Genomic DNA, 12,910 nt, shown 5'->3' with positions numbered 1-12,910 from the left:
TCATATCAGATCACAATCTGCAGCCCCTTTCCACTCAGGCACTATTGTGTCAAAGTTTGTGGAAAAACTCTCTCACCATTTGAAAAATAGTCTTGTTCTATCTACGCCTGTAGGATTTTTGCCAAAAATGCATTGCTTTCAGATGAGAGATGAAGTTACTCTATATAGGCAACTCCATCCAGGAAGATATGAAAAGAATGTCTTCACTCTCCAGTCAGACCCACTCTTTTGTGACCTTAACAATAAATCGCCAACAATAGTAATAATAAAGAAAGTAATAAAACATACGACTGCCATAAAGGAAGGGTTAAATAAGTTGACACTGCTGGACATGGCAATTATATTATTATAACTTTATTATGATCATCATACAGTGTCTAAATAGAAATGCGATCACTGACAAAATGAAGCATTATAGATCGAGAAGTTAAACATCTACTGACTGAATCCAAAGTTCAGAAATCACAGACTGTTTGAAAAATCTGCATTACAATATTCCTCCAAAGAAAAATGCAGTTTCACTGCTCCAAACCTCAAACCATATGGATCCAGTGTTATTAATCTTAATGTAACAGAGATAAAGTTTGATAAGTACTGCGGGAAAAAAAAAAAAATGCATGGCACTGAGAAAGCTGTTTTGATTGGAGCTTGACAAGGACTTGGTGGACTGAGGCTGTAGGTATGACATGACTAAACAAACAGTGTGTTAAGGTCATCACATCCAGTCCTCGAGTTTCTGTCTGCCCCTGTGTTAACACATTGACTCATTAGACAGGGAGTCAGGGACCAAACAACCATAACATGCAGGACACTATGCAGCTTAGATCAGGTCCATACATGGGATATTTTGTGCCGCTATTAACAGGAGAATCTCCAGAGATGCAGTCATGTCTGAGTTTGAAATTCCCAGGGAAGGTTTTAAAATAAAATAATATAAGATGGTTATTTTTTCCAACTCCAACCAGTTTTGTGAGCGGCCAAAACTTCTAGTCTAGATCAATTTCTAGTCAGGTTTCATGTTTAAGGATGTGTTTAGAAGTTCATGTATGAATGTGTACCAAACACATATGTTATATATACACAATATATGGTGATCATCCTAAGTATTAAATTCACACAAGACAATGGAAAATGATGGCTTCTCCAGTCTACGAAAACATACATAATTTAAAAAAAGAAAACCATAACATTTCTGATTATGTTTGATAATACACTATATTATCTACTGGTTATTAGCCATACTCTTTGTTAAACATTTCTTGTAGTGTGAAAAAGTAAATAGAATTGTGGAAACTTTTCAGTTTTGGTTAAATCCAGCTGATTCTTATATTTACACATTTACACACCTCATAAAGACAGTGAAGAAACACTGATCACCATTTCATATTGAGAGGTACATATTACCTAACACTGTATCCTGCTTGAATACGCCTGCATTTGGAGCTATAGTAGATGGATGACGAGAATCAAAGAAAGCAAAGACAGAAAGAGGAAGGAGATAAACAAACAATTGTTGGAAAAACCATGCATGACAGTGACAGTAAGATTACAACATAAGATTACACAAAATTGTTTATATTATATGGTGTATTGCAGTAATTTTCACCATCACACGGACATTGACGCTGATTTCAGGTTCTTTTTTAGCCCCTGAATTAGTCTGTTCCTCCTTCACACACCACAATGAGCTTAGTGGTTGGCCATCTTCCTGACTCTACTTGATACATAATGATGAATCATGTCTGGTCACTCCTAAGCATGCACTACTTTCATCTAAATGAGTTCTTTTGACTCCTCACCAGACTGAGATTGTTGAAATTAATGACACAGACATTAAGCAATATGAGGGTGTATCTTTGTTATTGTCTCCATGGAAATTTTAAAGATCCCCTCCAGGCATGATTTATGGCATATATAAATACCAGTGTTGGGGAGTAGTGAACTACATAGTTACTTATTTACATTTTGCAGTAACTTGCTGGTAGTTCAAATAGATTCATATGTACATAGTTAATCAAGTAGTTAAATTACTTTTGGGGGGATTTTTTTTGTGTAGCTAACTGAAACAATTTGCAGCCATCAAAGGAGAGGAATTATTTTTTATTTTTTAATTCTTGTTTACTTCTCTACTGTAATTGAACCTCCTTTAACCAGCCCTGCCCCCCTTTTTCATTCATCCTGACGACTGTGAGGATATACTCCGGCAATGCATTTGTCACGAAGTCCGCACCACAGACTTGTCCCTTGTGTAATGCGTATGCAGAAACCATAGCCATGCGTTGCTCAGTGGTCACACACAGCTACAACGTCATCATGAATAAACCTCCTGAATCTCAGCCTGAGGAAGAGTCACCACAGCCAAACTTGAAACTCGTTATTTTATACAAAACCAAAGCTGACGTTCCAGCACTTTCCCATGAATAGTGAGGTATTCTAGCTTTTTGGTTTCTGTTATGTCGTGTAAACAAGTGTGCAGTTTTTGCAGTGACCTCAACTGAGTGGCATTTTTTGTTGGCATGTGACTTTTTTTAGATTATATTGTGTTATAATTTCATATCACATGTACATAATTCTTTTTCTTTTAACAAAGTAGTTTGAACTACTTTTTCTAAGTAGCTTTAGTTAAGTAGCTTCCCCAACACTGATAAAAAAACGATTTGAATAATAATTTCTGACTGGTATGGTTTTTCCACAAAAAGTTAACAAATTAAACAAATCACATGTCATACGTGTTCCACATTGAAAAATGCATAATGTATGAATATGCTAATTTAGCTCATTTCAAAAGTGTACACTGCTCCTGGACACAAGACATCTCCTATATTTCACTGGGTGTTTCCACAACACTTGAGTAAGTTGCATCTTGGCCTATGACAGGCTGCCAAACCAGCTGTGATCTGTCAAATCCTGCTCGTACATACATGTCTTAAATTCAGATTTAAAGTGAGCACTGAGAAATCTCCCTCTCCAGCAGATGACTGTGAGACAAACTCTGCACATACATCATTCTGCACTGTGAGGTCAAACATCCAAGTGAAATAACAATACGCAGATTGCATTTTTGAGTGGAAAGGGAGTGAAAGTTATTATGGAAGGCCAATTCTTCAAAGTTTCTGCTGCAACATCAGGTATTAGCTGACAATAACTTGGATCTCAATGAGCAAATGAATACATTTAAGGTAAAGTTTCACTCTCAAATCTCCCAATTCCACCTTCAAACCCACATTCAAAAACAGGGAATGTAAACTTTAATATTCCTTTTTTTTTTCCACATGAGCAGTCGGGAAACAGTGAACAGTCCCGCGTCGCCCTCTGGTGGCCAGACCAGACAACATTTCTTAGAACAATGAAAAACCTTGCTGAGGATTATCAGAAACGAAAGTGAAATACATTCATTTCATTTAAAGCAGTCATTTCAGGATTTGCCGTTACCGATTCACTTTCTCTTTCTGGTTCTTCCTGTTTGTTCTCTGTTGTAAGGTGTCAGTTCAGCCGAGCCTCTTCACTTCAAATCGGTCAGTTCATATAGGAACCTGTTAACTGCAAAGTGCAACATGTCAGAACCCGGAGTGATCGATGAGGGATTCTACTCCAGACAGCTGTAAGTACGACCGGCACATACTGGTGAAGGGGGAAGTTTAACTGTACAGACTGCTGGTACCACAGTTTCACCTTGTCCCCCATCTGCACAGGTATGTCCTGGGGCGTGAGGCGATGCAGCGGATGGGCACAGCCAACGTCCTCATAGCGGGAATGCGTGGTCTTGGAGTAGAAATAGCCAAGAATGTGATCCTGTCCGGGGTCAAGTCTGTCACGGTCCAGGACGAAGGTCACACACAGTGGATCAACCTGTCCTCACAGGTGCTGACTCTGGGGTGTTGATCAGTTTATGATCTATTTAATTGTTGTCTGATTTTAGATAATTTTATGACAATAATAACACATTGTTACATTATTTTTTTTTAAAAGACCTTGATATTTAACTATTTAAATCTCACTTCAGCTGCTACATAAGTAATAAATCAAATGTCTAAATTGCACATATTGCTCATCATAAATGTTAATCACTTTCGGTTTACATATGGAAAAGGAGATGATTTACATTGAGTTTATTGGTGATTGTAAAATGCTTTTTGAGACATACTTACTTACTTTCACTATCACTTACGTTCACTCCACTCCCACCAAAAAATTATGATAAAGAGATTCTATCAAACAGCCTGTAACTTTGAGTTTGGTGGTTTATTCTTGGCCTTGGAAGCAGCTGTTGACAAAAGATTAAAGAGGTGGGAAATTTCTACCATTTCTTGACAAGTGAGCAAACTCCGATGTGCAGATGAAGGCGTTGTGATACAGTCAAAAGCTCCAGAACAAGGAAGCAGGTCTACTCATGATTGCATTTTCCCACCAGTTTTTCCTGAAGGAGTCCCACCTCGGTCAGAACAGAGCCACATGTTCCCTACAACAGCTGTCAGCCTTGAACCCACATGTGCAAGTGTCAGCACACACTGGACCGCTGGATGAGAACCTGCTTCGGCAATTTCAGGTACTTTATTAATGTTCAAAAAGTTTTTAAAAAAGTTAAGTTAACCAGTTTAAAATTCTTTAAATTACATCGACTCCTGCTGCTCGTACGAAACAGAAATTTTCTCGCTTCAGCAGATGAATGTGAAAACAGCCTTCTAGTGTCAAACTCTGCACACACATCATTCTGCACAGTGAAGCTCAAATATCCAAATAAAGCAACAACAAGCAAAATACTTTTCTGAGTGGATGGTTACTGTCACTTCGCAGGTGGTGGTCCTCACTGACTCCTCACTGGATGATCAGAGGCGTTTCGGTGAATTCTGCCATAAAGATGGAATAAAGTTCATTGTGGCAGACAGCAGAGGACTCTGTGGGTAAGTGGGCAAGAAAAAAACTATCAGAAATTGACAAGATGTACTCAATAATGCAGAGAAGCAAGAAGTGAAAACTGTGTGGTTCATTTGCAGTCAGTTGTTCTGTGACTTTGGAGAGGAGTTTGTGGTCTTGGATCAGAATGGAGAGGTTCCTGTATCGGCAATGGTACAATCCGTCACTAAGGTAATGCCCTTGTTTCATGTAAGTGGCCTATTAAGATCCTTTCTAATGCATCCATCCATCCAATATTCATAACTATAGACAACTTAGGTGTATTTTGCATCTGCATGTCTTTGCACTATAAAGGAAATCCAAAAAAAGCACAGGAAGTACATAAAAAAATAAATGATTCCCAATCCCAACTGTCTGTTACACGTTTTCTTAAAGGTGCAGGGAATGAGCTTACATGAACATTATTACTAGAATGTTTCTCTCAGATTTAAATGTCATCAACGTTGTCTTTATTTTAGGATAATCCTGGAGTGGTGGTCTGCACAGATGACCAGAAGCATGGATTTTCAGATGGCACTCATGTTTGTTTCTCTGAAGTCCAAGGCATGACGGAGCTCAACAGCATCGGCCCTGTGAAGATCACAGTCTGCAGTTAGTGTTACCTTACTATGACGACTGGTTTCTGTCCTCTGCTCTTCCAACACACTACATAGTGATGAGTTGCACTCTAGCCCTCCACATGGCACTCAACATTTTCAACCTTTCCTATGACCATGAGGTTAAAAATTGTCATGAGAATATTTCATTTGTATGTTGCTTCCATCGACAGGCCCTTACTCCTTCAGCATTTGTGACACCTCAGCCTTTTCCGAGTATGAACGTAGTGGAGTGGTGACTGAGGTTAAACAGCCTCGCAAGCTAAATTTTGTAAGTATTGACATTTTGTTTGAACTTTCTCAGTTTTCACTCTTGAAAAAGTGCACACACTGTTAATAAAATAATTGCAACATAAATTGCAGAAACCACTAAGTGAGGCTCTGTTGGATCACAAACTCCTGCGAATGAATGACTTTGGAAAAATAGCGCGGCATGAGACCCTGCACTTGGCTTTCCAAGCTCTCCATAGCTTTGTGAAGAAAGAACGGCGACTCCCTGGTATTCGGTCTCAGGTCAGTGAAGATGTACAGGATATTACATCCAATAATTCAATTCGTTTTTACAAAACAAATCATATGCCAAGTTAAAAATAAAATAAGTAATGAACATTAATCAGGCTGTGATGCTGTAATGGGATAATTAAATGATTATTTAGAGGATCGTTTCCCCTCACATCCCATGTAGTCAGATGCAGATGCCCTGGTTGCCATAGTGAGAGAGCTGAATACAGTCGCAGAGCTGGAACAACTGGATGAAGTTGCTGTGAGAAACCTGTCCTACACAGCCCAGGGTGACTTGGCTCCTATCAATGCTTTCATTGGAGGCCTTGCTGCCCAGGAAGTAATTAAGGTGAGGTCAAAGGTCAATGCCTGTAACATTAGTTTCATCCTCTGGTTTTTGTTGAAGCATGTTAACACTACTATTATAACATTGTATATATTATATATACATAACTTAGCATTTACTGCGTGGAAGTGTTGTATATACGTAGCTGATTGAACTTTGCTCTGTGCACTCTATAATGTTCCTGCAGGCATGTAGTGGGAAATTTACGCCTCTTCAGCAGTGGCTATATTTTGATGCACTGGAGTGCCTCCCTCAAGCGGAGAGTCAACCGACAGAGAGCTCTTTTTCAGCAGTGAGTTAAAAGATTGCTCAATTTCAACATTTCACATGTATCAAACAAGAGCGGTCCATCAGACTCATATGAACCAGATTCAGGTCTAACTCAGCTTACTTTTCTTTTCTTTTCTTTTCTGACAGAAAGGCACAAGGTATGATGGACAGATTGCTGTGTTTGGGTCCGCCTTCCAGGAGGAGCTCGAGAGGCAGAAGTATTTCCTGGTGAGGGCAGGTTTAACATTTGTCCAGCAGGGGGCACACTTTGCACTGGAAAGGAAGGCGCTCCATCTGTGTTTTCTTTTGATCTTGTCTGGTGTTAATGATGGCACATGCAGGAAACGGCTGTGATTCAGGTGGCATTTCCTGCCAGTGTTGACCTTGTGGTCCGCAGGGGCCGTTCAGCAGTGCCAAGCCTTTCTCTGTTTCCTTTAGCTGTGTTATTTTTACTGTTGTTTACTGGCTGTGTGTGTGTGTGTTTGACACAGAGAGAGCGCATGCATTTGTTTTTCTTACCACTGTAAAAACACCACACAGAGTGGAGTATCAGGGAGGGAAACAAGTGACGTGCAAGCCTAGATTACTTTCTAGTTGCTGCAGTGTATAAGAGAAATGAGAACACTTTAAACATTTTGACAAGTGTTGACATTTGGTGAAATTCACTTACACAATATGATTATATTATACTTTTCTTCTGATTCTCCCTCTATTCTGCTCTTATTTCAAGGTTGGAGCTGGTGCTATTGGCTGCGAGCTTCTGAAGAACTTTGCCCTCATTGGCCTCGCTGCAGGAGACGAAGGGCAAATCACTGTAACAGACATGGACTTCATAGAAAAATCCAACTTGAACCGCCAGTTCCTGTTCAGGTCTCAGGATATTGGGGTGAGAAAACAAGCAGCACAGTGGATCACAACCTCCTCCCTGTAGTGAACACTCTCACATGCCATCATAACTCACTGGCTCTTGTTTGACCCGGTTAGGTGGAGGGGTCGAGGGGCTGTACTACTGCGATGGTCTGAGATGGCTTGGGTCAGACTACACATAGATTCCACGTTTCCGTCATTTTTGGCTGTCTTGTTCTGTAGTTGTTTACTTTAGGACTATATCGGGCAGCTGATCTCTCTTGTCTCCCAATGTCTAAACAACTTATGTAACACGGTTCAGTGCAGTTAGTGGGTATGTTGACGAAACCCTTCAAATGCTCTGAATTTCTGAAGAGAAATGTGCGGATTCTTACTGTTATATAAGTTATAAAAGAAGAGTAGGCACTCAGAATAGTGTGTTCTGACAGTACAGTAAAAATATACTGTATGAATCATTAACGACCAAGGACCTCATTAGGCATTACCTTTTTCTGATTTCTTGGAATAGTTTCATAGAAAGACACCATAACAAATCTGGATATTAACTTTATATAAAATAACATTTTAATTCTCCCTCCACCTGCCATCCCCACCATTGTTTGTGTCTGATCTTACCTACATTGCTCACATATATTATCTCCCAGACACACCTCCCATCTTCTCACTTGTACATGAACAGAAACCAAAATCGGACATTGCAGCCAAAGCAGTGAGAGAGATGAACCCACAGATGAAAATCACCGCTCACCAGAATCGTCTGGACCCTGACAGTGAAGGAGTGTATGGGTCTGACTTCTTCAATGGCCTCGATGGAGTGGCTGCAGCCCTTGATAACGTGGAAGCCAGTGAGGACACTTACTCCGTCATTGTTGTATCATTATATTAAGTTCTCATTACGACAGCGATAATACGTTTACATATTGCATATTTGACGTTTAACGCCTCTTTTTGCTGCACAGGGGTCTATCTCGATGGACGCTGCATTCAACACCAGAAGCCGCTGCTGGAGGGAGGAACTCTAGGAAGCCAAGGTCATACTCTGGTGGTGGTGCCTCACCTCACAGAGTCTTATGGACCTGCCAAATCCAGTTCTGTTAATGCCATCCCACTCTGCACTCTCAAGAACTTCCCTCACCGCATCGAGCACACTCTACAGGTTGGATGTAGACCTAGACTTAAGTCTAATTAAACTTTGTGTTCACCCTAGCCGTAAAACAGATGAATTGCAGAGGTAGAGGAGGCGCTAGAGAAAAAGTCAGTGAATGTTCAAAGTCATATGAGCCATCCTCTGGGGACCATGAATGTTTGAACAAAATATCATGGCAATGGATCTGATAGTTGTGGAGATATTTTAGTCTGGACCAAAGTGGTGGCTCAACTGAATGACAGAACAGCATTGCTATTCATACAGCCACCACCAATCCACACCTCTGACACTGTCTTTATTAGAAAATTAGAAAATATAAATAAAATATATTTCTGGATTGCTATTTTGTGTTATTATGGTCTACATGTTTTTCTGTTTTTCTGATCACTCAGTGTAATATTTCACAGCATGAAAAGTCACCATTTTACAGATTATATTATTTATAGCGACATACATTCTGATTTCTTTACACTAACTTGCCATTATTATTCCTTCAGTGGGCCAGAGACCAGTTTGAAGGACTGTTTAAACAAACACCTGAAAACTTGAATCTCTTCCTGAGGTAAGAATTAATGCCATCCTCATGTGATTTCTCTTTTTCCACAACAAATGTTGCCTGCAACAAATGTGAGAAACTACGCACACCAACCTGCTGTCACATAATAACCACTAGTGGCTCGTTTTACGATGCTTTTCCGCTCTCTTACAGAGCATTCCAGCAAACCTACACGCTAATGAAGTGGTTCAAGCTCATTATTTTGTTTTATTAAGAGGAAAACATGTGGTTGGCTTTAAGCAGTAAACCTCTTGTAAAAATAACATAAACAGTGTGTCTTGCCAAGGCTGTACTCTGTAATGTATCTTTCACAGCAGCTCTTACACTATTTTCTCCAAATAACGGATTAAGTCTCTCGGCTTATTAGAAGACTTTCTGGTTTAGAAATATCTACTGAAGAGAAAACAGATTAGATTAATGCAGAAAATGCACTATATCATGTCAAAGAGCTTTTCAAGTGACTGTACTGGTAATATTTATATTTATTTGAGATGAAACTAAAAATGTGTTTGAAAATCACAGAACTAACCATAAAGAATTGACCTAATTGTAATGTGACAGCACACCAGTAAAATGACCTTCCAGTCCCAAACTGTGTCTGAGCTTTGAGCCTCGGAGCCTTTCTAATCCAGCCATGTTTTGACATGTCTCTCTGGTTGTTTTGGGGAGATCTGATATAATCTCCCTTCATTGTAAAGTACTTGTACCCTTTGTTGTGTCTTTTAAAAAAAATGTGACTAGAGCAGCAACTGTGCTTGTTAGTTCACACAGCCAATAAAGTTTTTAGAAAGAAAAAATAATAAGAATAAGAATAAGTATTATGTGTTTAGGAATACTCTATTACTCCATACTGTAGTGTTCTGTAGCCAGACTATTGTACAGTCATGGAAAAAAAACTTTCTGGACATTTTCATGAGGCAGGTCAGCTATGTATCACAGTCCAGTAAATTGGAAGTCATGGTTAATGAGGTTATGGAAGGGAACAGTCACGTTTTGTTGTGTTTTTCTTCCACTCTTGCAGCTCAATGCAGAACTATGACTCTAAATGTTCCTGTTTAGACCCGTTTCGGTGTGTAACAACACGCAGAGGAGGCAGATCCGTTTTTTTTTCCGCAGTGCTATGCCGTGTACTGTGAGTTGGCACGCGATCGTGGCGCAAGAACTGTCCAGGCTTGTGGGTATAGGATTGTACTGACCGGCAAACTACAAACTTACAACACACCTCACTTTCCCTCCTTGAATTCACTGCCAAACATCAGAGAAATTCCGTCTGAGTCATGGGCTACACCCTAATTCACAAAGACTTGTTTAGTCATTCTTGCCTGTACTTGACACAACCAAATGTTTTTCCATGCGGACTTTCCCAATTTTTAAACTATTAGCCAGATAGTGCTACAAATCACAAGTTAGACCTCAAGACTGTATATTACAACTAGATATGTAAATGATACTTGCCCTGTCCTATTATACTATACTGTATCTCTGTCATTAAATCAAAAGGAATTTCTGCACTTTTTCCTGAAGGGATGAAGGGTTCGTAGAGAAGACTCTCGGCCATGGAGACGCTGAGGCCTTGGAGGTTCTTGGGGGCGTGTGGGGCAGCCTGGAGGTCATGATGGCTGGAGGAAAACGTCCAACCAACTGGGAAGACTGTGTGAGCTGGGCACGTTGCAGATGGGAGACTCTTTATAACAACGATATCCGCCAGCTGCTGCACTGTTTTCCTCCCCAACAGGTGAAATCGCACTCGAGGAAAAGTATCAACTCTCCGTAAAGTCAAGTATAGAAAGGTTGTAATTAATGTTTACAGACACAAAGGGGCACTGTTGTGTGTCTGTGTGCCTGTGTGTGTGTGTCTGTGTGCCTGTGTGTGTGTGTGTGTGTATGTGTGTGTGTGTGTGTGTGTGTGTGTGTGTGTGTGTCTGTGTAATGTCTTTGCATTCAAATTGGTTTCACACTGCAATGTGGCATTAGCACATAAGGAATGCCAATCAAAGTTTCAGTAATGCAGCGTATTTCCCCAGCCTCAGAGACCACTGGTTACCTTGCTTGAAATCTGAGCCACTTTAAGCCAGTGCTGATAAATATCTATGAGCAGCTCTGAGGATTTGTAATCTGTTGAAGCATGCAGACAGTGATGTCATATGTTGCTGTCACATCTAGTGGGGAGGGGCGGGGGCTACAGCTCAATATCATCCCAAACAGACCCCAAGTAACCCCAGTCCCAGTCCAGAAACTGGCCGTTCATACCCTCAGTACGCGTCCCTGCAGGGTTGTAGAAATCCCTCTGAGCAAATATCTTTTTCTTCCAGTCACATCTATTTAAATGTTTATAGCAGGGAACTAAATCCTCTGTACAACTATTGATAAAAACACAACTTTTGGTATTATTATGACGGTAAAATGTGTCCCTTACAATTAGCACAAAGAAAGAAAGGAAAACTCTTGTCCTAGTTACCTTAATACCCTTAGTTTCATTGTGCTCTTGGAACGTCAAATTTTGACCACAGACTTTCTGAGGAACTATGATAAGGCAGCTAATGTCAGTTAACTGTCACAGATACCGGTACACAAGCGTGACAGATGGCCACACATTTGATGTAACAGCTACTTTGGTTGGCGTGAGCCCCCACACAGAAGTGAGCGTGGTTCTGCATGTGTGTTTACATAGCGTTTGACGCATAGAACAACGGCTGGATTTAAAGAAAGACATTATGTAGCCTACACTGATCAGAATCTGCACACAAGGCTCAAGTCTATGTCGGAGAAAGAAAAACTGACTGAGGGATTGGCCAGTGTAAAATATGGATTTAGCTAAAATGACATGAGAGATTAAAGGCCTCATTTATTTTTTTTAATGCAAACAGATAATGTTTGTGCATGCAGTGTATCTGCTGTATCTGCTCATTGCCTGCTAATGAAATGGACTACAACTAGTAAATCAGTGAAATGAAGGAAGATTTGCTGTTTTTAATTATTTCATACGAATGTAAATTTAATACCAGTGGTTTTTATGACAACATTTTGGCTATCATGACTTGTGATGATATTGTTTAATTATTTATGATGTTTTATAGACTTAATGATTAATTAATTATGAAAAAAAAGGTGACAAAAGTCAAGTAACTTTTCTTCATATTGCTCATAATTACAAATTTGCCTTGAAGGGCTCTACAGTCTCTACAGCATATGATACCCTCTATCTGCAGACTTCAGATAGAGGGTATCAAAAACTCCTAATCAACCTTTTTAAGGACAAAACCATTGTTGCTGCCCTGTGTTGCCCGCAGGCCATCTGAAGCCTGACTGTGAAAAGGAGTTATTGACGCCTTTTGGCTGCTATAGAAAACTCCCCTAGAGTGAAGACTGGCACCACCAGTAGGAAACTCTCTCTTTCCCAACATATGGACCATTTGGCAACATCAAAGCTCTCAGCCCCTTTGTTCCTTTATCAGACATACAAATTGTGTAGTCAACACACAGCTGATAACAATATTAGTCTGGCTGTGCTATGGGGAAATGTGCAGGCCTCCTGCCGTGCCACAACACAAAAGAGTGGGGATGTTATTGACATGCTGTGGCAGCCATGCATTGAATATGATGTGACACTCCTGTCAAATAAAAGTGTTTATGTTTGGATTATAATATCGGCCCTTTTATATCAAGGACATAGATCACATCGCTTTTGTCACTGGCTCATTACGCTGAACTAT

General features: G+C 40.1%; 1 protein-coding gene across 1 annotated transcript in view; it reads left to right on the top strand.

Annotated features, from left to right (window-relative positions):
* Positions 1-3,401: 3,401 nt before the first annotated feature.
* Positions 3,402-12,910, top strand: part of uba7 (ubiquitin-like modifier activating enzyme 7) — a 33,100-nt gene continuing 23,591 nt past the window's right edge. Inside the window, exons 1-16 of the mRNA XM_023410175.2 lie at positions 3,402-3,601; positions 3,693-3,861; positions 4,412-4,546; positions 4,795-4,901; positions 4,995-5,085; positions 5,373-5,505; positions 5,684-5,781; positions 5,874-6,023; positions 6,196-6,360; positions 6,545-6,649; positions 6,775-6,855; positions 7,358-7,513; positions 8,174-8,339; positions 8,454-8,650; positions 9,139-9,203; positions 10,722-10,932. Of these exons, the coding sequence (XP_023265943.1) occupies positions 3,555-3,601; positions 3,693-3,861; positions 4,412-4,546; positions 4,795-4,901; positions 4,995-5,085; positions 5,373-5,505; positions 5,684-5,781; positions 5,874-6,023; positions 6,196-6,360; positions 6,545-6,649; positions 6,775-6,855; positions 7,358-7,513; positions 8,174-8,339; positions 8,454-8,650; positions 9,139-9,203; positions 10,722-10,932 (2,076 nt within the window). The 5' untranslated portion in view covers positions 3,402-3,554. The remainder of the gene's footprint in view (positions 3,602-3,692; positions 3,862-4,411; positions 4,547-4,794; positions 4,902-4,994; positions 5,086-5,372; positions 5,506-5,683; positions 5,782-5,873; positions 6,024-6,195; positions 6,361-6,544; positions 6,650-6,774; positions 6,856-7,357; positions 7,514-8,173; positions 8,340-8,453; positions 8,651-9,138; positions 9,204-10,721; positions 10,933-12,910) is intronic.

Source organism: Seriola lalandi, unplaced genomic scaffold (genome assembly GCF_002814215.2).
Source record: "Seriola lalandi dorsalis isolate HSWRI2012SDOR001 ecotype SW California unplaced genomic scaffold, Sedor1 jcf7180002054416, whole genome shotgun sequence".
Taxonomy (NCBI): domain Eukaryota; kingdom Metazoa; phylum Chordata; class Actinopteri; order Carangiformes; family Carangidae; genus Seriola; species Seriola lalandi.
The sequence above is the reverse complement of the archived record's forward strand: the minus strand, read 5'-3'. Positions and strand labels throughout refer to the sequence as shown.